This window comes from Myiozetetes cayanensis, unplaced genomic scaffold (genome assembly GCF_022539395.1).
Source record: "Myiozetetes cayanensis isolate MyiCay16 unplaced genomic scaffold, myiCay2020 scf17, whole genome shotgun sequence".
In the NCBI taxonomy this organism is placed as follows: domain Eukaryota; kingdom Metazoa; phylum Chordata; class Aves; order Passeriformes; family Tyrannidae; genus Myiozetetes; species Myiozetetes cayanensis.
Genome location: NW_026087378.1, coordinates 11,120,813 through 11,145,805, shown reverse-complemented (window position 1 = coordinate 11,145,805; position 24,993 = coordinate 11,120,813). Strand labels below are relative to the sequence as shown.

The window sequence follows — 24,993 nt, the reverse complement described above, 5'->3', positions numbered from 1 at the left end:
CAGCTGCCAGATGGAGTGCAAGGAGTATTTAAGCACGAGAAACTTATTTGAAATGCACAGACTTACAGCATACATTGAACACATACTGAATTATACAAAATGCTGTGGCCACAGGACAAAGTCAGCCTCCAACAAGGAAGGCAAGGTCATAACTCAGAAACAGAAACTCAGTCTCAGAAAAAACTGAGATTGTTTCCCCAGCAAGAATTAAATATGATGCTCAAGTTTATCACATTGAAATCTTATTATTATACCTTATCACCTTTCTTTACTGTCCTGGTTGTCAATTTACCAATGGCTTTCTTGGCAGCATCTCCAAGACGACGCTAATAAAGTGACAAAGAAGAGAACACAAATTAACCCCGTTAAACAAGCTTCATTAGTGTCCTTTATAATGACTTACTTGGGCTCAGTAATACCATTGCAATACACACTGTGGCAGCAGGCCAGCACAGAAGAAAAAATGCACACACAGCAAAGCACAGAGATTTGTCAAGCAGGAAAAAAACCTCAACAGTTGAATCCCCAAAGGCACTCCACAAGCATGGGCACAAACCTCATGGGCTGTACTGAAGTCCACAAAAGCGACCCAACATTTACGTGCAAAACTAATCAAATCCGGGTTGCAGGATAAAAGCTGGAGGAACGTGCCCTCCTGATGATTTCTGTTATATTCTGCTCACACTGGGTTTTTATTCAGTGTGCTGTCATATACTGCTTGTTCTCTTAAGCTTGAATCATTTTTGTATTTCCCCACCGAGCAGGCTGATTTTATTCTGAGATGCAAGAGATCCTCTCAGTGTAACCTACTTTCGCTCTCGCTATTACCCGAAACCACCAAGATCTCATAAAAGAAAAAAAAAAATATGGGTCATGAAATCTAAATAAGCCAGTACAGACTTAAATAAAGCTGAAATTAATACTGGTTCGAAGATAACCTCAATCCGAATGCAGAGGCCAAGCTCTTTTTTTGCTGTTTATGCTGTTTTATGACCACTTCTGTGGGATGGAAGGGGCCATTTCTGCAATTCGAGTGCTGATTCCTACTGTGATGCCCAATTCCCAGCCAACAGAGAACTGTTTGCCAGCTGGTCCCTGGGATCCCAGAGATGTGGCACCGAGTGGGAACAAAGATCCTGTCGCCTCCCCTTCAGGAACATGAGACATCAGACTTGGTTTACACTGAGTGGAGAAAGGGAAGTTCCTGTATTTCCTCTTTCCCCTCCATCCTGCACTAAGTATTCTGCATTTGAAAGGGCTGCTTCTGAGAATTCAAACTGCAGCACCCATCAAAACCCCCATGCAGCCTGCAACAAATGTGGGGGGGTTTTGTGCCCACCTTTTATAAAGCTGAAATCCAAATCCTTCATAAGGTGTACCCCTGCATCACACATTTTCCTGCATACAGACTGAAAGTAACTTTTATTTGAGAAATACAGCCTCAGAAGTCTACCACAACCAACTGTACCACTTATTCTAGCATTGCGTAAGTGCCTTTTTTTTTTTCCTTGTGGTTTTCACAGAACAGCAGCTCTCATTTTAAATTTTTAGAGCAAGGATTTGAAAAAATCAGATACTCAGCCCAAGCTACTGAATTATATCCACACAGGAAAGGCAGTATCGGAATAAGAGCCAGGCTGGGGAAATTATATTCCTCCTAAAGTCAGAAATCTCACCCTGACTTCAATATGCGAGAAATTGGTCAATTTAGGCAAATCTAAATTATATGCTCTGGAACAAGCATATTGGCCTGAGTACTTAATGACACAGAACATACTGGCACACTGTTGGAGCAGATAACCAATGCACAACCAAAAGTGTGATTACTAAGAGAGGAATGAGGTTGAAAAGGTATTTAACTTAAATGCTCAACTCTACCAACTAAGTGATTGTGGGTAGCATTTCTATTTCATTCTACTGCATGTGATTCTATAGGCACTACAAGAAATCTTAAAGAGATCATTTTCCTATTGGAAGCGTAATATTCCAGCAGAACTCTTGCAGCATATTCAAGCTCTCTTACGTAAATGAATTTGCTAAATAATAACTTTCATCTCTTCCATTTAAGAGGTCAATCTCTTCCATTTCCTAATTTTAACAAATACTGTTTTATGCTAGCCCTGGAAATGCCCAGGATTTGCTGCTTTGCTCAAGTCAGGGCCCAGGCACACAGCATATGCTTGCCTTTGAAACCCAGAACCGTCTGGGTGGAAAAGGCCACTACCACATGCAACAAGAGTTTCACACCTCCAGCGGAAGTGTGCAACAGTGACGATGTGAAACACCACTATCTACTTGTGCTATCTACAAAACACAGCATGTTCTTGATGGCTGTGATTAAAAAACAAAACAACAAACAACAAAACAAAAAACATGCCTTGACATAACTTAAAAACAAGATCATAGCCTAAACCAAGTTATTTCATCACTAACAGTACAGCCTTTGTGAAAGCTCTCAAAGCTCTTTAAAAATAAGCTGTAGCTGTCGCCACCTTCTTATTAAAGTTTAATAAGCTCAGCTTTTTAAACCACATAAAATTTTCATCAAGTTTCTTCTGACCTTTGTAAAAATCTAAAGAAAGAAAAAAGGTCATAAGAGCTCTTTCCCCATGGAGCAACTGTTTTGAAACGTGGACATTTGGAAGAAGCCTAGAGCCATGTAGGGGATAGAGAAGGCACAATTTAGTATTCCACAGACATTCATTAAGTTACAGTTATATTTAAACTTCCACCATCCCGAGGGACCACACTAAGTACCGGCTACAGCGTGGTCATTTAAGAATGACATCCTTAGGAAAATCTACAGGATGCCCAGGGGACCTTCAGCATCAGACACTATTTATAGTAACTGAAAAGGAAATCCTGTGCCACCAGCGAGGCTTTGTAAGTTTGCATTTGTTTTAGGTCAGACAGAACACCAGTCTCACAGGGAGGTGCTGTGCCTGAGCCATTATCTGGGGGAAAAGGGGGACAGTGGCTTGAGGTCAGCAGTTTTCTAAGTTAGCCTTGACAGAGAGATACAGCAAAGAGAGCATGGTGGATTTCCCAAGGTTTACTGACCCTTCTCAGTAAAAGCCAAAGCAGACTATGGAGGCAGTGGGTCATTAAGTCCACACTAGTAAAACATTTACTTCTAAAGTTTAAGCCGTATTTGAGTTGACAACTCGATTGAGTCAAGATCTCTAAGTATGGTCATACATAACTCAGTTCTTAAATTAAGAGTTGAAAAAGAATGTAAGAATGGCATATTGGACAAAATTTTTGTTAAAATGTGTGACTAGGAGAATTAGGTACTCCATACCAAGTGTGATCTTAAGTAAATCTGAAAGTTAACACAATTTAACTTTCCTCCCCATTCCCAACATACGTATAGTATGCATTACTCAGCCAACACAACCTATCTTACTCATGGACTTACACTCATCAAAACCCAAATATTTTGTTTCAGTTCCATTCTTTCCAGTAAGAAGATCTTATACTGGTGCTCTCAGGATGAAAACACTTTGCTATATAAAAATCCTTGTCTGGCAAAATGCTCTGCCTTGGAACAAAGAGGCTCTGAACATTAGTTTGATGGAACATTCCTTAGAAACTACTTGTTCCCCATTGACTATTGTATACAGAAATATCCCCTCCAAACTTAGGGGGAAAAAAGGAAACCCCTTACCTGATTTCTGTCACGTGCACTTGTGTACCTGATCTTCTGGATGAAGTAAAATATTAACCACGCTGAAGAAATTATCATCAAAACAATGAATGATATTGATACAAAGACTAGAGAGCCCCGACTGAAGTTTTTTGGAGGAACACGGGACCCCACTGCAATTCCCATCAGGACAGAGATATTCTTTTCCAAGTAATTCAGGATCTCCTTAACTTTTGACTCTGTAATCATCACAGCAACAATGTCTCCAGTTCCTACAAAAAAAGGGAAAAATATTTAATTTACATTTAAATTAACCTGGCATGCTACTCAAAAGATTTTCCAAATGCAAAGCCATTTGACAACTCAAGAGATTTTAATCTAAGCCATCCATGGTACACGGAATATGCTACTGGCCACTCAACTCCTGGCTTGTCCTTCAAACCCAGATTTTCAGATTAGGGCATTAACATGCAAACTGTCTGCAGCTCCACACACAGTAACAGATCTCTGCTGGTTGCACAGTACTTCCCACATTGTAATTACTGTGTGCAGCCTGAACCAGCTTTCAGGAGTACATTTGTTCCATATCTGAAGCCATGGATACCCAAAAAGACAACCCTCAGAAAAACATTTCGAAGATGAGTGAGAATATGAGAATATTGCTGGAGTGGTCTCAGCACACCCAGCGCTGCGGACGCTGCTGTGGGGAGTTATGCAAGTTCCCCTGTGTGCTTATGTGGCTGCAAAGTAAAAGAGAAATGAAAAAACTTGGCAGAAATGTGAGTGCTGATTTTATCTCCCGTACAAAGACACGCTTGATAAGATCGCAAAGAGGCTGTCAGCTCCATCAGCTCCATTTGAATGTGTGGCCCATCTGTTTTCATAGTGCCTTGCCTCTAGACTACTTCCTGTCCCAAAGGGAAAATGATTGGTACAAGGACAGTAAGAGAACCACAAGAGTTGCTGAAAAAGAGCAAAATCACCTGTAGAGCAGAGAGAGCACCTATGTTTTAAAGCAATTAAAAAAAAAAAGCGGATCTTGAACTCAGGATAATTCTGATCCAAGTTCAAAGAAAGATAAGTTTCAGAAAAACCAAAGCAGAAAGAAAAAACCCTTATAAATGTCTTTCTTATTCATCCAGATTTATTTGCTTCCTATACCAAAAACCCTTTCAAGACCTATTTTCAAAATGCTTGCAAAGTCTGCTCATCTGCTTGCTCCATCTGTTTGCTCCAATTCACATTCCCTCAGAGAGGAGCTGTATAAGGCAAGCAACTTCAGAACCAAAATTCTGGATTTACAGTGGGTTTAAGTTACAGAGAACCTACTGTGACAGTAGAGAACACGAGGTCCCATTTTAACACAAGGCATTTGTTCAAAGTCTTTTAATTAAAACTAATTTTTAAGAAGCTACTGTATCTACAAAATGAGCTGAAAGAGCAGCATTTTTGAAACACAGGGCACAATAACTCAGCTACATCATTTTCCAAAGTGGGGACTTAATAGAGTTGTGCAACAGTGTTAAATGTTCTCTCTCATTACTCTTTCCATTCACTCTGCCAAAGAGTAACTTTTACAGTCACTATCATCAATTTTCAGAGTAAGTTCACTGATGTTGATGTTGTGGATTGTGCTGACAGAACTACACAACAGAATCAAAGTTGATAATTTCAGAAACTAGGATTTGCACAAAAATTGAAGACATTCCACAACCCTCAAATTGTTTTCCTCAAGAAATTTCAAAATTGAAATGGCAAAGACATTCAGGTCTTGTCCTACTACATGGGTCTAAGTAGGAAAAGAAAGGTCAGTGTTTCCTTCTGAATATTTTTAAAACAAATGTCACAGTAACTCAAAAGCTTTGAATAGCAACCAAAACCTAACACAATTTATTGATACAACGTATTTAATCTCTAGCATAACACAGATTCATGCCAGACCAACTTTAGTCCAGCTCTCCATAGACACTTCAGTACCAAATCTGGTTTCATGCAAAGTAACAAAGATATTTCATACACAGCAAAGCTCAGAGTAAAAATCCACCACTTGCTTTATTTTCATGGAAATCTACTCAGATTCCCATTTGTCCACTTGGAAAGACAGTCCCTGCCCAGACTTGCAGTACATTTTTACAGGAAAAGAGACACCATTCCTGCAAGATTCTGTATGTACAAACAGCACGTTGTGCTCCTGCAACTTCAAATCCCTGCAGCTCTGACAGGGCAGGATCAACCAAGAGCAGGTCATTTATATTGCTCGATTTTTTCCCCAGACTTCACTTCTGTTCTTCATATCTAGTTCAGACAGTGAGGAGAAGCAGGGAAGGCTGTGAGGGGACTGTATTCCCCAGAGCACGTGTTCTGCTACGCTTCCCCAGCAGGAATTTATTTGCACCAAGGAATTATATTAGTATCAAAATATCAGGCAGAAGCACTCAGTGTAATAATATTCTAACATGATTTATAGTTATCTGCAGAGCAAAGATGACTAAGATCTTCTGATACTAGCCCAGTTCTGTCTGAATCCAAAGCTGAAGCCTCTACCTATTCCCTGCTGCCCAGGGAATGTGACAAAGCTGACAATCTGTCACGCGTTTTATATAAAGCCCAGCACAATGGGAACCTCTGGCATCACTGCAAAGTGATTTGCATTCCAAATGACTCAACTGGGAACAGCCAAAGTGCTACTGCTGCTTCTGACCTCGCAAAAGCCAAGGAGAACTGCAGAAAAGAAAAATAAACTGCGCCTGTTTAACATACTGAAGCTCAGTGGAAACTGGGACTTGGTTCATCCGTATTTTTGTCAGGGGCATCACCCTAAATAATTTTAGCAAGAGCTCCCTGTTTGAGAACAATCGGGGGCAGGAGGAGACAGTGACTCATTTATTTTAAGCACCTTGAAACCCTGTGTTTCTGAAAGTTTAGCAGAAAAAAAATCCTCAGGTGAAGACAGAAAGACTGTTTGTGAAACTTAGAATATGGTCTTACTACATAATCTTACGAAAAGCAATATTCCCCTCAGCCAAGAACACTGTGTCCAGAGAAAAGAAGCTGGAATGCTAACTAAAGCCAATGAACTACACACTGAACCATAGATGACAAGCTAGGACAGACGGTAGGCATAAGATAAATATTGATGCCTGTAAATATAAATCATTTAATTGCTATCATCCAAGCCCAGGCAGCTCTTTCTAGTTTGCAATTTTACCATGTGCATGTTTAATTAGGATAGTTATACAACTCTGTGTATGAAAAAGGATGGGGTTCTGATTAATCATTAAATCTCTGTAAAGTTACATTGTGAGAGGAGAAGAGAGAAGAACTTAAAAGCTGAGAAGACACAAAAAACCAAGAATATGGGAAAAACAGCAACATCCTGAAGTTTCTGTAGAGTCCCTAAGGAAACTGCTTTGCTCTCTCACTGACCTGTCCATATCTCCTGGCAATTCTGAAAGAGCATGGTTAGAAAGTCAATAGAATGTCATCTCAAAGAAAAGTTACTAGTCTCATCACAAGCAAATATCAGTGGTGGTTTTGTTGTTTGGCTTTTCTTTTTGGTGATTCTTGACTACCAGCTGTTGGTTCTGAAACTCGAGTGATGGACAACTATGCCCAGCATACCAAGGTAAAGACAGGCACGGCTCAAAGAGCAGCTTCCATCCACCTACAGTCCCTTGGAGGTCGCAGGGAATGGCAGCCTGGCAAAATGCAACTGCCAAACAGGTGGTGTTTTCATTTTTCCTTGAGCTTGTGAACAACACAAGCAGCTGTTTGGTCAATGCTGGGGGAGAAGGACAGGTGAGACAATTCCTCCTGGGCATATCAGCAACCTGGCACTGAACTGCTGCTACTGCTGCAGTGCCTCAACCAGCCTCTTGCAAATGGGGAGACCTTAGATCCCATCCTGAGCATGGGATGAGCTGGACCACCTGTAAGAGGCACTGAGCTATTCTGATTTTTTGTAAGAAGGTTTAGGGAGAACTGAGAACTAAGCCAGATACTCATAACAAAGGTCAGCAGCTTGCTAATGGCTGATATTTTCAGCTAAAGTCCTTGTAATTTCCTAAGTCTCTGACGGAGGCTGCTGATGCTGCAGACACAGCATGAAGCAGATAAACTGTGTTCATGTCATGCTTGCGAAAGAAAATTGTTCTCTCTTTAAATAGCAAAGAACATTTAATTGTGACTGACTCCTTTCATCACTTCATTCTGAAAAACCTGAACTTAAAGCACATTCTGCTGGTGGAAATTTCAGAGTGTTTCTTTAAAAAATGCAAACAAATTCTACATTTCCTGGTAAAGGTAAAGAATTGTACAGACAGTCACTTGTAGGATGGATCCAGGGCATGATTCAGATATTGAAATGCCACTGCCTGTGTGACTGCAACAATGGGAACATCATCATGATAATGTAATTGGAAATAAAACTGCCCATCTTCACAAACCAGACTTCCCTATTCTTCTATTAAAATCCTATAACTCTGTGCTAAGCACTTCTGAATGCATTATATAAGAAATAAAAAGACAGCAACACACACTGTTCAGTGCCCAGGAAAGGGATCTGTCTTATTACTGCGAGCAACAGACTTCTTGGAAAAACACTAACAGTGAAACCACTCCAACAGAATTTTGGAGCCCACAAAATGACAACAAAAAACCCCAGGAAAGCACAAATGAAGTGCTATGGTTATATATGAAATTTCTGAGAGACTGATCACGAGTTCTGTGAAAACACCAGAAGACATCTGAGCTGCAAGAGAGCAGAGGTGGAAGCAAGAATACCTTAATATTTTAGTCTGAGGAAAAATAAATGGGTTGTGAAGAATAACTCTTACACTCTAAAACTGGCTTATGGAAAAGCAGACACCAAGAGGAAGAGCCTTGGCATACCTTCAGAGTGATTAAAACAGGTCTAGCTGCACATATTTTTATTTTGATCTAATCAGAAAGTAAACAGGAGCACATCCAAGCTGTCAACACATGAGCAATGTCAAGAGTAAAATATGTTGTTTGAGATGTCCCAAATCAAATACTTCTGAAAACAGAACAAAACCATAATATTTGACAGTTACTTAGTTCTAAACAAGGCAAGAATTTAATGCCAAGGGTATACATTAATTTTAAAATAAGACTGGATAGCATTATAAAACGTTTGTCTTCCTGTTGAAAGTGTTGAATTCTTGCCTATATGTAAACATTTACTTTAGGATGCCTATTTTATGTAGGGTCAGACACCAGAACAGATTTTATGAGAAAAATCCATGAGAAAAATCCTACAGGACAGCAGTACATGAAAGTGTTACCCAAAAGTCAAGCTTTCATGGGATGCATCAGTCAAATACAACCAGTGGAACAACTATCCCAAAACACTGAGCAGGTATTTGCAGAAATTACTCTTTGATTACACAAACACATGCTACAAAAGTCTCTTTGCTACACAAACCTATGCAAAACAGCCTTACCCCTCCCCCCCCCCCCCCCCAAAAAAAAAAAAAAAAGAAAAAGCATCTGAGGTTAAAACTTCATACTTAAAAGGACAAAGAAGTAGATATTTCAAGTTCACTGAGGAACAGGCTTCTATGAATTGCAACTGAAATATTGCCAAGGTATGTCTGAAGAACACTCAGAAATTTTCTTTGTAGCAAAAAGAACTTCAACAGATTTCACCCTGCCAGGCTAAGAGAGGGCCCTGCTCTCTGCCCTCTAAACATAGTGACACACACTCCAGTGTTTTGCAAGTGTCACACACTGCTGTACTGCTAAAAGACGTGATGGACGATCACCAAGTCCTGCTCCTTTAAGAAAAGCAGCCATATGATTGAGGCAGATGATTAGAAAACCAGAAACAGCAAGAGCAGCTTTCCAAAGATGGGCGTGACACAATTAACTTCAAACCAAATATTAAAGTTTAATCAGACTCTCGTTGTGCCAGCCTGTAGCGCATTAAATTAAGTCCCTAAGTGATAAATAACAAACTTGTAAGCCCGTCCTCCTCCGTTAAACAAGAAACAATGCCTCAGTACAATGTTCCTGCCCTATTTTTGATATGCTTTGTAATCTGCTGTGACCAAGAGTTCCTAAAAGGAGGGCTAAATCAAAAAAATCAGTTGAGCAAGCTGTATTTAGATGACAACTGCTGCCATTATTTCATAATCCAGTTGCTCTAGGCTGACACTCAGGGAGATGTTTCTTAAGGAGAAATTAGCATACGATCAAAACAGGTAGTCACAGCTAAATCCTGATTCATTCACGAGTCCAAACCCTGCTGACACACGTGAGATGTGGAGCAATGCCCCTGGACTTCCTCCAGCTGGACAAGGTCAAGCTGCCTCTGCTACACCCAACAACTCCAGAAAACCAGCACTCCCAGTCTCCCCAAGACACAACACAGTGCCAGTATGTACAGGAGAGGCATTGGGCATTGGAAGGATAAAAAAAGCTTGGCAGAAAGAAATGTATCAGTTTATCATCCCCTTTCCACAGATTTTTTTTTTCTTTTATTCACATACTTTTACAAGGCATTTCACCACATTTTACACTGAGTAAACTGCACTTGCAGTCCTATTTAAGGAATACTTGTATTGTTAAGGTTTTAGTATGCTAACAAAGTAGACCAAATTCTACATTCAAACCTTGAACAAATGCAAATTAATAAAAAGCTGAAGGATCACTTTAAGTTTTCACCTAGGGAAATGGTGTAGTCCTAATACATTACACACTACTGAAAAAAGGTTCCTCACCTCAGATTCACAGATTTCTGAAATACTAAGTTTACCTTCAAAAGATATTTCTGCTAACTTGAAAACAACCTTCTTTCACACTTTTTTTTTTTACTTTCTATACTTCTGAACAACGTCCAAAACTTGCTACAGTGTCACAATCTTGATTAATCAATGCTATTAATGTAGTGGGACCTTACTGGTACATTCATCAGTGTAAGACACACTTGCATTCTGGTAACTCTAAGACTCTTGCATTCTGTAGTGTGACCAAGTCCTGGTAGGTGGCTTTCACTTTGTTCCTTCTGGATAGCAGTTTGTATTCCCTCTAATAGATGGTGGAGCTAAGAAACCCAGGGATTTCTAAGAAGGGCAGTCTGTCACGCTCATGTATTTTCTTCTATAGACAGACAACTTCTGTACAGCTCTATCAATCTGGACATGGACAGTCATTCCAAACAACTTCAGCAAAGCCCAAAAGAGAAATGGCAAGAGAGCCTTGCCCAAGGACACTACAAAATATTTTGAGAGCTCTATAAATAGAATATTCATAGATTAGTATCATAAATTTGGTTCTACTGAGTCCATAGATATGGGGAATTACTCTGCTGCTGGAGCTCAGACTTTGGATAAGAAGAAGAATGTAATTACTTACAGCCACTAACAGTCCCATGGGCCTTTTCACAGTCACAGAACTAATTACCCTTTCAGCTGGCTGAGTTAAAATGAGCCTGACTGCTGTTATTTCAGTTGTGGATGAGGCATGTATGACACAGAAACACTGGTAAGGAGTTCTGCAAGGCACTGAGGCTGTGATGGCTCTGCAAAGGGGTTTCCCTGGATTGTCTTGAAGAGACAAGTGCTTCCTTATGGTCCAGAATCTGTGCATCAAACACACTCCTCTCCACATCTCTAAGTGTCAGACACCTCTATCTCCTGTGTGACAGATTTTCCTGATTGATACACCTCCAGGAAATGTAGTGGGAAACAGGATGAACGATAATGCCATTGACACTTATTCTGTATGCCTTCAATCAGCAAACATAAACAAAAAATGATCAAGTATATGTAAACTATGATTAGGCTATTAATTGTTCTGCCATTTTCAAGCTTCAACCTTAATGACTCATCTCTTTCTTTTCCACTAATATTCCAGGGATAAATTAATAATAATAAATGTTCATAACAATATTGTAATATACAATAAAATTAATTTTGAGCTGTGGGTTAAAAAGCAGGTCTCAGTAATCCAAGGAAAGTTTCGCAGTGGATTTGGTATAGAGCTAAAATACTCGTCAGCACACATTTGGGCAAAATAATCTGCAGTGCACCCTGCCAGAGCTTTCACGCATCAGTTCAGCTCACAGTTACATAAAGAGACATTTGTGAGAAAGGCAAGCAGCAGAGTCAGAGACGTGCTGCTCTCAGGGACAGTGACACAACAGAGGACAGTGACATCTCGATTGCTGGATCTCGGCAGCCTACTGTACCCACTCCGAATTAGGGCAAGAACGTGGAATAGCCATTAGATGGCAACAACTCCAAATCGCTTCCTGTCCCTCCTGCCTCTGACCCACTGACCTAAAATAATCCACAGTCAGTTTTAGCACAGTTCAAAGCAAGTACAGAGCTTGCTTCCCATGCCAGTGTGCTTTTTAAGTGAAAAGAGGGCCATGAAAAATCCTCTCCTTGAGAGGAACCTGTTTCGGGAAGCCCATGCTGGATGATGTTCCCACGGAGCCACCGCAGGGGAACGTCACCCGTGCACACCACGGAACAGGAACACCTTCTTCCAGGGAATTAATGCATTGTTTCTTTAGAAGGACCCCCAGATGAGACATATGCAGCTGTATGTTCTAAAGACCTTAAAAGATTTACCTGTATCAGATATATCCACTAAAACTGTTATATTAGAAGTTGTCTCTATACCTCAGGAAATTCCTCAGATGCTGATAAACAGCAGTTATTGAATCCAGCAACTTCAGTTTGACACTCTCTTCTATATGTGTTTCTCTTTCTTAGTCTATATTTGTTCCATAAATTCTGAGTATGAAGTTTGAACTTTAGAGGCTTCTTTGGCTTACATTCTTTTCTATAAATCCAAACACCAGTCTAGATTTTAATAGAGAAATTCAGTATCATAGAAACATAGAATGGTTTGGGTTGCAAGGATCATCTGGTTCCAAACTCCCCAAATTTCACTATTTTATACTTGACAGGATTGTCTCCACCACACACAAACAAAAAAGGAATTAAAACGCTCTTTAACCTGCATTTCCTTACTATTCCCATAACTGCGTATAACGGAGACAGCGACATATTTTCTCCACCACACAGGCTCTTTTTTACATTAGACAGTATCAGTTTTGCTTTAACAGAAGTAGCAAGAAAAACCACTCATAAAACTGCCTTCCTGCCACTGACATCACAGCCTAAGATAACTCATGCTGGGAAAGACATCCTTTGCTTAGGTTGATAGAAAATATCTATAGGATTGTGTAAAATAAGTTTATTTTACATGGATACAGTAATATATACAAGAACATGCCCATAGAAAAGAAAATAATGTTGCAAATAAAATAAAGAGAAATACAGGTATTTTAAAAAAAAGGTCACCAATTCCTTAAGGTCAATACCTACTTTAAAACTCACCATGAAGACAAAGGGGTAGACTATCACACAAGAAAAAGCAAATGCTGATATTAGCAGCAGAAACTGTTCATTTGACATGGTGATGACAGACCGATTCCAGAGTGACAGTTGTTATCCAGCCACCAGAAGGAATTTCTATTCTGCCAAAAGTAGTATCTTGAATATGAACGAATTTCCATGAGAATAAAATTTTCAAATGTGTGTTCAAGCATAAAATAGCTTGGATAAAATATTAATCCTCCAGGTGAGAACTGCTTCCTAAGCTGTTTTCATAGGGAATCACCTCTCTGTAGGTGGGCAACACACATAAATCTATGGAACATATTATTTATTTTTACTCCAGACACTGTCTAAGCAGGTGATTGGAATTCATGGAAATATCCAAGTAGGAAAGCTTGCAGCTCAGAGGATGCATTATGAGCAGCTGCCTCTTTCCTCTCTGCTTCCCCAGGAAGACAGAATATTTCTAAGGGCTGATATGCAGCAGTACAAAAATGATGTCACAGTGATATAAAATAACACAAGGTCTACTTTCTCCTGCCTATGGAAAGAAAATGCAGGGCCATGAACCTGATCATCATAACACAGCTGCAAAGTTGTCTTGTGTAGACAGTTTTTAAAGAAAAGAGGAGTACTAAGAGGAATACTGCACAGCACTAGACATCATATGGAGTTAAGACCAACTTGGTGGCTCACCTTCATTTTCACTTGATCTCAGTTCTAAGTTATTAAGTAAATCAGTGCAGAACAGCTGTCAAATACACAAGGTCAACTCCTCCTGACTTTGGGGGATAGAAAATACTAAGGAGAAGAGATGCAGTGCACTGGAATATCTAATTAGCAGATGATGTGGTTGTTCACCACCTTAAAAGCGTGATATGATTGACACTATTTTAACCACAGCAGCTCTAATATGTTATAACTTGAGATATTATTTCAACCAACCAGAACCACTGGCCCTACTGATTTAAGTTTCAAAGGCAACACACTGGTTTTCAGAGCTGAAACACCAAGTGAAACCAGGATTTCCTAAGAAAAGACAGATCCCATCCCATTGCATCCCAAACCTAGCAGCGTTATGAGAAAGAAGGTCCTCAATGTTATAATCAAGCCCATTGTTTGATTTAACATGTAATAGGGACAACAGTGCTACAGCTGTATTATTAATAGTAATCTTTTTTCCTGCCACACTGAGGTATTCCAGGCCATGGGAAAACTCACAAATCATTGCTAAACAGACTGCAAAATTTACATTCTTACAAGTATTTCAAACAGAGTCCAGAGTCAAAGGTTTAGGAAGGCATTGCATCTGCAGAGAGAGAAGTGGCAAAAAAACCCCAACCAAACAACAAAAAAAACCACAAGAGGAAGGTGTCAAAAAGTGTTTCACTAGAATATGGAACTTTTTGCCTGCAGATTACTTGTAAAAATGTCTAAGGAAGGTACCTAAGATAAAAATGAACTTTCAAGGCTTTGAATTGCTACACGGAGGTCAAAATCTCCCTGGAAAATTCCTATGGTACACAGAATTGGGAAGGTCAAACCTCACTAAACCAGAAGAAGCCACAAGACATTTGTCTTGTAAAAAAAAAAAAGAGAAAAAAACCTCACCATAGCATTTTAGTAAAAGAACTCAATTCTAATTGTGTGGCAATATACAGAGCAATAATTAGGAAATTCTAGTTTCCAAGCAACCTTCTATGCTTAAAAGTAAAAGGACTGAAAATATTCTTAAAAAAAAAAAAAAATTCAGACACCAAATATAAAAATATGCCTTTTTTCCGATTAAGCTAAATAATTCCAAATCAAGAAAACCTTCTAGAAAATGAAAAATGCAGTTATCAGAATTGTAAATACAGTTTTTAACCAAGGAAAATATTTACACGAGGCTCCCACCAGCAAAAGTAAGTCACTAGCAGCAGTAAAATTTTACATTGGTAAATTATAGGTAGCTGTAAAGAAGTAGAACTCTACAGAAAACCAGATTTCCAGTATTATTCTAGGCAACTTACAGAGCCACCTGCCCTCTAAATCACTGCTTTGTTGATTTCTGTATGGCACTCAGACACATTGTAGAAAGACAGCCCCCTGTAAGCTGTCATTGCAGGCTCAGATGCCAAAATACAACTGCTAACATTTGAAGGTCCCCACCACAACAGCCAGCTGAAACCATGGCTGCTGTCAAATTATTCAGGTCTAGATGTTCTGCAAAATTCTAGACCTTTTGTTATATATGTATACATGTTAGATCCTCTTCTTCAGAGGGGGCTGAAAGATTGCTCCTCAGATCTAACAGCTCCTTGCTCAATACACCCACATCTCCACTGCAGAGGGAAGTAATTTAACCAATTACATTGGATAAAACGTATGCTAAAGGAAAATAACTATTCAGAATTATTTGCTCATTTCACTATATCGCATACATGTAAACATCATTAGAGAACAGGCTTTGTCAAACAGCATCTGCCCACCCCCAAGGGCTCTTCAGCAATAGTTTATAGGGCAAAAGAATCACAGCAAAGGAGATTACATTTTATTTACCTTGATGAGTCATCGTGACGGGTTCGTCACTGGATATATTGTTGTAAATGACCACAGCTGTGGCATTATGTGAAGCTGCTCGCAGTATTTTCTCTTTAAATGTACAGTTTCCTCGCTGTAGTAGAGCAATCCACTGCTTGGTGTTTGGTGGGACTTGGAAACGTGTTCGAGGGTCACAGCCCAGACGATCTGCAACTGAAATGGGAAATACATTTATGTTCAAATGGGCAAAAAAAAAAAAAAAAAAGAAACACAACTAACTCCAAGTTGTGCTGAATTACTTAACTGTTATGCACTAGGAAGCCACTATCCTCTTGTTAATACAGCCTAAAGATAACTGCATTCTTATCAAGAAAAGACTTAAACAGAGAAGTCTCATGCATTGAAAGCTGTGACTATATGCCCGAGAATTAGGCTTGCTAACACATGCTATTTTTAACTCCAGTGCAGCTAGAACAATGAATTCACATTCAAATCAATACCTGCCTAGAGGCTTAAAAACATCAGAATATGGTTCATCTGCTAAAGGCATTTACAAAACAGCTGTTTATCAGTCATTCTGGGGAGTGCAACTTTTTTTTTTCTTTCTAATGCAGCCATAAATATCACTGCAGTGGGAAGTACAACTAAACAAAGCAGATTGTGAAAACAAGATTTCAGAGTTATCTGCTGTGTGCAGGATACTGTAAAAAAAAAGGACAATATTAAAAGCTGATCTTGTAAAACCCCAGCAGCCAACATCAGCTTTTTACACATGCACATTTTGTCTACAAGGAAACGTATTCAAATTCAGAGAGAAACAAATGGTTTCGCAAACACAAAGCACTCGTCAGCTAAACAGGTATAGTTGGTATAAAGGAAGAGTAACAGAAATGGTAAATGCCAGATGTCTGAATTCAACAGTATGCAAAGCTCTTTTGTCCTTTCTGATGCTGTAACATATCCTGGAACAGCCCAAACCCACACAGAGCTGTGTACAAAAGGCACAAAACCCAAGGCAGAAGATAAACTTCACGCTACAGCAGCTGAAAGCGATGAAAGACAGATCTGGTTGCACAACTGGAAACACAGTTTAGTCTGATACACTGGTCATATCATGAAAGGATTTTATAAATCTAGAGCCAACAGCAATCTATAATGCAAACATATTTATGCTTTCAAATGCCAAGAGGATAAGAATTGTTGGCTACTAAAAATAGTTGGGATAAACAGTTATTTTTTTCAAGACACAAACAATTTATTTGCATAATAGCTCAGAAAACATTACAAGAGCAATTCAAATGAAGTGCCCTATATTTTTTTTCCCTTTTAAAGCAGTGAGTTCAGTGAGCACAGACTATGAGATTTCAGCAAAAGATCCACCACAAAAAATACCCAGTTCAACCTATTAGCTGGAAACAAAACAAAAGGTCTTTTTTAAGCACCCTCAGCTTAACACAGCTGAGGTTAAGATCTGTAAGGAAGGAGATTCAAAGAGCTAAAGAGGTTTTCTGAAACAAGAAAGACAATCTTCTGCTTGCCTAGAGAAAAGTAGTGCAGATGAATCTATACAGTGGCAGACGTACAGGAAGTAGTTGCATCTCTTAATTTGGACAAGAAGTGCCTCTCCCTGTTCCCCTGGAAGGAGGGTGGGGAGCCAGATATGAGCACATCCTTTTCACGATTGTTTTTCAAGGCTGTATCGGACATTTCAGACATGGAGGGCTATTTGCTGTATCTTTGTACTTTTGCTTTTGTTTCACCCAGGCATCAGGGAAAATCTGAAATACAGATGCCCAAAGCCAAATTTTATAGAGTACTTTCTTCTGTTACCCTGACATCATTACTTGAATCCCTTTGGAAATTGCTGGCTAGAACTGATCCATCCACACACATTGTTTTGGAGCACTGGTGGTGGCCATCATAAACAGCATCAATCATAAAAAGAGCATGTTCATGCCCACTGCACTTTTGCAGCTCCTCTTTCTAATCTTAAATTTGAGATCAGTACGTATTTCTTAAAAGGAATTATAGTCCTGTCTGGAAATGTTACAGAACCACAATATGGCACTTGTGCCACCAACCTCAGTGCCCTCTGTTAAGACAAAAGCAGTTTAATGCACACTTCCCTCTTGCTCTGAACATTTCCACTTCAAAACACGGGAGGTGGAAAGCACCAGCAAGACTGGGATAGGAAGTTTCTCAAGCCTTGAAAGCTAAAAATCCCACCCTTCTCAGGTGTGGTACATCCTTTTGAAAATACCATTTAAGAAATGGCCACAATTCCATAGAATCCCCTCAAATTGCCAAAGATAACTCTGAAAGCAGACACTGTGACCAACAAAAAATTACTTTGAGTATATGGAATTATGAAAAACAGTAATCCTATGGATTATGTAGGGTTTGCTTCAGTGCAATCATGCTCAAAACTACGATATGAAAACAAAAATGGCCACAAAAATGAGGCTATCACAGGGAAAAATTATAAAAGCCACAAAGGGCACCTTGAACAAGGAAGCAGCATTACCCAAAGTCTGTTATATAGTTCAGTTTTACAAAAATTCACGTAGTCACCTTGAAATCTGTACGGTTTGAAAATTTTTAGCTCAAAAAGGAACAGAGAAATCAGTAAGAGATAACAGAAACTGCATCTGTGGGAAAAGTAATACAACATTTTCTACCATGGTAGAGATCAAAGTCTCTCTCAGCTGTGGGCAGAGCTATGAAATGTTACTGGATAAAGCAACAGAATTAGGAAACAAGATATTAAGAGATTAAAGCTTTCCAGATATAGACCAACCAACACCACTCAAATGCTTACAGCATGTTATTCCTGACAAGGTGTGTTCAGTATATCCTGCTGAAAATTTAACAGCTGACAATATTATTTCAGCACTATTAAAGTAGTACAAAAGATCTGGTTGGTTTAGATAAATCTGAGCTGAGTATCTGCAAGTCACTTCAGATTTATTAAAAAGCCACAACCCACTTTTCTTTACCTTAGCACCCTATATCATACCACACAAATGTTAAGTAATCTTTCCACTTTTAACTAAACAAAATTCAGAACCAATAGTGAAACGTGAAATTTTCTGCTTGTCTTTTCCATGTACCTAATACGCGATTTTCAGAGTGAAAGTCTTACCACCAGGGTCACCCTTCCTGTATAGTGAGCCAGCTAAAATAAAACATCTGCTGTGCAGCTCAGGTGCCAGGCACATCGGTGGGCATTGTAAGGGATGCAGATAAACAGATTCACTGACAGCTCTGTGTTATCCTGCCATCTATACTCCAGTGCCCAAAGTCCAGCTAAAATCTAAAAGACATGGGCTTGCAAGTATTAGCTGGATGATCACAGAATCATTTAGGTTTAGAACCATTTAGGTTGGAAAAAACCTCTAAGACCATCAAGTCCACTGACATGTTCACTACTAACCCATGTCCCCAAATGCCACATCTACAAGTCTTTTAAATCCCTCCAGGGATGGTGACTCCACCACTGCCCTGGGCAGTCTGGTTCAATGTTTGACAATGCTTTTGGTGAAGAAATTTTTCCTAATATTGAACCTAAACCTCCCCTGGCACAACTTGAGCTGTTTCCTCTCATCATGTCGCTTCTTACCTGAGAGAAGAGATCAACTCCCACCTGGCTACAACCTCCTTCCAGGGAGCTGTAGAGAGTGAGAAGGTCCCCCCTGAGCCTCCTCTTCTCCAGGCTGAGCCTCCCCAACTCCCTCAGCTGCTTCTCATCAGATTTCTGCTCTAGACCCCTCCCCAGCTCCACTGTCTTCCTCTGGACACACTCCAGTGCCCCAAGAACTTTCCTGTAGTGAGGTGCCCAAAGCTAATGTTACTCGCCAGAATAAAAAGCAATTTCACATTAAATTGTTCTAAAACAAATCACTTGCACAGAAAAAGACATGATCAGAAGTCACTCATGTAATTTCAGAAGACAGAAGCGTACAGAAAGCCACCTAAGTATGCTTCCCTGGAGGTGTGCCACTCTTCCAGCTTATTTGAAATATAAGCTATTTACTTCACCTTTCCTTTCTTTGTGTCTATCTATGTACCATGTCTCAGCAAAACCCAATTTTCTATTAGAAGCAGCAGCCTGCTGGGTTAAAGAGCTATGACTATATGTTGAGGTAAACATCTCCCTTTCTTCTGTAAGCCCCAGCACCACAGAAGAGCCTCCTTATAGAAGGATCAGCTGCAATTAAAGTATCTACCATTAGGCTCATGTCTGTTTTCAGCTCTAGGAGAGCTTCAGTTTCCTTCTGCAGAACACACAGGACTGTTCAACTTGTATAACTGTTTCTCCTGGACCATTTTTTATAATTCAAGAGCCCTTCCTGCTGAAAGGACTAAGGTTTGTGACAGCATTTTAGGGATACATGTGGAAAAAACCAGTTAATAACGCAACAGATCCAACCAAGCTCCCTCAACTACTGAAGAAGTAGTAGCAAGCTCACATTAGCACAGCAACAGTACATTCCTCCTCCTCTTTTCCAAGTGTTTGACCAAGTTTTTAGCCTTCTTCACTACACAAGGGAGAGCCATTTTGTGGAAGAAAAATGAAATTATTAGGTCAGCTGCCAGAGGCTTTGCCAGAAGTGCTCACCTGCCTGAATGCAGACAGTCTCCTAGTTCTGAACCACAGCTGGGTTTTGGGTTTGCTCCCTCTCATACGCTGTGTGTTTATGCTGCTCCAAACACAACAGTGACTTCAGCCAAGGTTGCTGTACTGGCTGTTACCAGACTTTGCCCTCTTTTCATGGAAATACCCCACTCCCTGGGCATTAACCATTTAATTCCATGGTGTTTCTTTTCCTCTTCCTTTTTTCCCCTTCTTTTTAAAGGTCAGATGTCTTGCTATCGATTGGATCTTAGCTAATACTGCACTCCCTGAGCCCAGCACCACTTGCCAGAGCTGGTCTGTCTCAGCTACACATATGGAAATCATTTTGAAGTCTGACCTTCAATCACTGTAATACAATAGCTGGAGAGACACCAGTGGTATTTTGAGGGGCAGCAGATCAAGAGGCTCGTTGGGAGCAAAACCAGCACACGGGAGGGTGCAGTGCCATGCAGGCTGCACCCCAAAGCATTCCCTCCTCCAGCACCACTGCCCAGGTAGGTGCTGCCATAGCATACCTTGACTGGTAAAATAAGAACAGGTCTGTGCAACACATTAATTATAATCCTGGGATAAAATTTCCAGAAAATTTAGCTGGGAAATCTACAGAAGCAACACAGCAGTGCTGACTGATTCTTATTTCAAGGAAGGGTACTAGTTATTTGCAATCCTATTAGGGCTTAATATGTGCAATAGACATATTTTCTTTCAGTGTATTACTACTTGTCTTATTATCAATACAATTCCTATTCAAGTCAGCCATAATTTCCACTTTTTAAAAATTGTGTCAATGAGTTAATGAGTTATGTACGACGACATTTTATTTTCAATAGCTCTTTCAGGTAATTGTTTTGACTAAAGCTGGCTTTAGCACTAAAAGAAACTCCTGGAATAAGAGGCAATCTTGTTTCAAGGAAGAAGTTAAACAAAAGAAAATCACTGAAGCTTAGAAGAGTCCTGTAATAGTTCAGATTTAATCTTGTTAGCTCGGTAAGTATTACAATTACAGCTATAAACTCCCATATATAACCACCACTTTTTCTATCAATTAATGACTAGTTGGATAGTGAGACCAATGGTAAAGGATGGATGCATGGCACAAGATTTTTATTCCTCTACTCCACCGATATATTCACTTGTTGCATTTTCCTAAACCTTAATGGTTTGGATTCTGGGCCAGAAATTCTGTCAGAATGCTACCTAAAGCTCTGCAGTTACCAGGAAACTGGCATTTTAAACCTTCTGCAGCTAAAACTTGTTCACACAACATGTTTATGAAGTGTCAGATGCGACAGAACGCTGTAGTTACAGCACCATGCAACCTCCACTCCTAACACTGAGCCAACATTGTTTCTTCCCCACTTTCACCGTTTTCTAACATGTTTTTCCTCAAATTCTTGGTCTCCTTACCCAGCCCCAATCCTAACACCCCTGCAGGAGACCTATCCTTCCTATTAATTCTGTCTCCAAAGCAGCTTTTGTACAACCACCATGTCCCCATGCACCCTTTAAACTTCCTCCCTTTCCACCCCTCCTCACACCCTTGTTCCTGACCTATTGGCTCAGTGAATCTTAACATTTTCAAGTTTGGCTTTGAGTCTGCTGCTATTTCTCTTCCTGCCAGTCCCATCTCCAGTCCAGACCACCCTTCCTGCTTTCCCTGCTACCCAACTGTCACCTCCCAGCAAGGTGTGACCGCCCGTGAGGGCACTTGGAACACACAGGACTGTCATTTCCAGTGCTCCAACTGGAATTCAAGCAGAAAACAAGCAATAACAAAGACTCAACAGTCAAAAAGAGTCCTGTTCCCTATGGAGAACATTTGTGAGGGAACTAAGTCACAAAGCACTGCAGTTTCTACCAAGAACCATTTGAGTTTTCAGTGGCTTCTAAATTGGTTTGCCACGGCAAGAGGAATATGCCTGACATTTCCAGGTATGCACCACAACTGGTGTCAGGCACCCAATACCAAAGAAGTTTAAAAGCAGAAGTCACTGGAGAGGCACAGGACTGAACACTTACATGGTGCATGTACAGATAATGCCACGAGGACCCAGGAAGCTGCTGGGAGAGGACTGGGCTGAAACGATCTGGAAGTGTTCAAGGCCAGGGTGGATGGGGCTTTGAGCAACCTGGTCTAGAGGAAGGTGTCCCTGCCCGTGGCAGGTGGGTTGGACGATGATTTTTAAGGTCCCTTCCAACCCAAACCTTTCTGTGACTCTGTGAAATGTCTGGCTGCACAAAATCACAAATAACAGAGTAAGGGATTGAGGGAGAAGTGCTCAGTCACCTCACAAAGAGATACTACAAACCTGAACTAGACTATCAGAAAAGCTGCATCAGGCTGTGAAGATGCATTTCACTATTATCCATCCATTTAAAACCAGAGGAGTATTTTTGTCCACAGTCTGCAAGCGTGCATATCCAGAAGCTTTTGAAAATGCTCTTCTAATAAGAAAAATTAAGTCATGAAAAAAGATTAACGAGGTGGAGGAGGTAAGAAAAGGAACTAGAGGTGGAAGAACGGAAGGGAGACTAATACAGAGACTAAGCTGCTACCGTGCATTTAACGCTCTTGGAAGAATGTGCACACACAGGTGCTGCACGTTCACCCAGCAGCCAACTGTGACCAGCGGCTCGCTGGAGCTGCACTTTCACATGGCACATTCACGAGCGGTCACGCCGATCACCACCACACCAGGGGGACGCTGCTTTAGAGAGCCCCTATCCATTTCACACGAGGGCCTATAAAAAGAACAGGGGAAGGGTTTTAATGCGGGCACGAACGCGGCAAGGTTGGATTTCATGAGAGAAATTCTGCTAAAGAAACGGGAGAAGGGATCGACCGTGTCATTCTGCACAGATATAAAGGATGGGTGATCATATGGGACTGGCATCTTCTTTGAAAAGGAGTATATAAAATGTTGGGCATATTTAAGAATACAAGTTAAAAACCACTGCAGAACAGAACACTTAAAATCACAGGTTGTGGCATTACAAGTGGTAATATGGCCTGCAGTAGAGCATTATCCCTAAATCTTGAATTAATAAATTAACTTATTTCCCTTCAGCAAATGAATAACGGATGTAAAAAGATGTCCCATCACCGGAAGTGTTAAAGGCCAGGCTGGATGGAGTTCTGAGCAAACTGGCCTAGTGGAAGGTGTCCCTGCTCATGGCAGGGGGTTGGAATGAGATGAACATGAAGGTCCCTTCCAACCCAAACCATTCTGTGATTCTTAAATGCAAAATGTGATATTAAGGATATTTCAGCTCTCAAACAGACTACACCCTCAAGGTGCTAAAAGATCACCCACATTTACGGAAATTTCGAAGGACAGGCCATAAATGGGTGAATGCTTGACATCAAAGCAGTTTCAAAGTCAAGGTATCTTCAAACACAGTTGTTAACAAGGTTTGCAGAGTCCTTTTCTTCTGAGGATAAGTGAGAACAGGAGTAGAGCATTTACTGCTCTAACAGCAGTGGTTGGAAGCTACTCATGTTTAGACCTATTAGAAAAAATATTTTGTAAAACAGTTCTTCACTAAAATAAGCAGGCTGATAAAAAGACATTAGAGCAGTTACTTTCAGCAAGACTGCATCATCTTTTATCAAATTTACGTATAAAAAAGCAGATGTTTAAGAACAGCTTAACTAAAAGCATAAAATATTCCAATCTTTCTCACCACATGAAATATTTTTAAACCACAAGAAGCACCTCAGCAAAATTCAAATAAAATGTACACTATATAACAGCCTACAGAGAACAATTCAGAATATCCCAAAGTAAGGAAGACAACTGCTGCTGTGCTTGCTTTAAGTCTTCTGCTGTGAAACAGAAGGACAAAACTGAATCCCCCCAACAACTGATGACAAGTTTTAACGACTGACTGCACCGTGTCAAAACTGCAGCAATTCAGGTCTGCAGTTTCACAGTTCCTGCTGCGTTTTCTCACTAAAGTCATCATCGTAATACTTAGCAGTAGGTATAAAAAAAGCTGTTTATGGACTGGAATTTTATTTAGCTCTTCTCCCATTACTAGCAGCCTGTGAAAATGCTGTCACAGCCTCCCTCAATGTTTTAATCACAGCTTAGTGAAGATCATATCAGAAGAAAGCAGAAAATGTCACAGAAGCAGACTAAAAAGAAATTAATATCAAAAGTTTTCCTTGACAAATAATGCAAGCTCAAAAAATAAAGTGCTTTGATATCCTGAATATATTAAAAGGCAGCAATTTTAAAACCTGTAAAAATACTACTTGCAATAAGTGTTTACATGTTTCAGGACAGATCCCTGATTTCATGGGGGGTGCAAGTGAGGAATACCAGGAAGCAGAAGAAAGACTGAGCATATTTGATGGTAGCTGACTCAGAGAGCACGGTGAAGGTATGAAGTACAAATGAAAATCATTTTACAGTATATTTCCTCAACAATATCTGCTCCCACGCTCTTCCACCCAAAAATCTGCCCCATTAATATGTTCTAGTTACACTTTGTAAAGCTAGTGAAAGCAAGCCTCAGTGAGACCGGCAAGCACCTGCTGATGCACAGCCTGATCCATCCGGACCAGAAGGTTACAGAGGCTGCCCACCAGGATGCATTTGTTCTGAAGAAGCATCAAAGTATTCCTGATCTCATGATCTGGCAAATTCTCTAAAGCTTCTAATAATATAGTTTTGTGTTATCAATTCCTCTAAACCACTCTTAACATTCACCATTTAGACTCTGGTTTTAACTGACTACAATATTTCGCTTAATACATTATTCAGATGTTTACTGTCCAGGAGACAGGTTGGGACCACTGTGATCCATCAAGT

At 40.1% G+C, this 24,993-nt stretch overlaps 1 protein-coding gene across 3 annotated transcripts in view; it reads right to left on the bottom strand.

Moving 5' to 3' along the window:
* Window positions 1–24,993, bottom strand: part of RNF130 (ring finger protein 130) — a 54,543-nt gene that overhangs the window by 27,955 nt on the left and 1,595 nt on the right. For all 3 annotated transcript variants that reach the window (XM_050311854.1, XM_050311855.1, XM_050311853.1), the window contains exons 2-4: window positions 15,559–15,753; window positions 3,668–3,918; window positions 255–326 (exon numbers count right to left, since the gene is read on the bottom strand). In XM_050311854.1, the coding sequence (XP_050167811.1) occupies window positions 255–326; window positions 3,668–3,918; window positions 15,559–15,753 (518 nt within the window). The remainder of the gene's footprint in view (window positions 1–254; window positions 327–3,667; window positions 3,919–15,558; window positions 15,754–24,993) is intronic.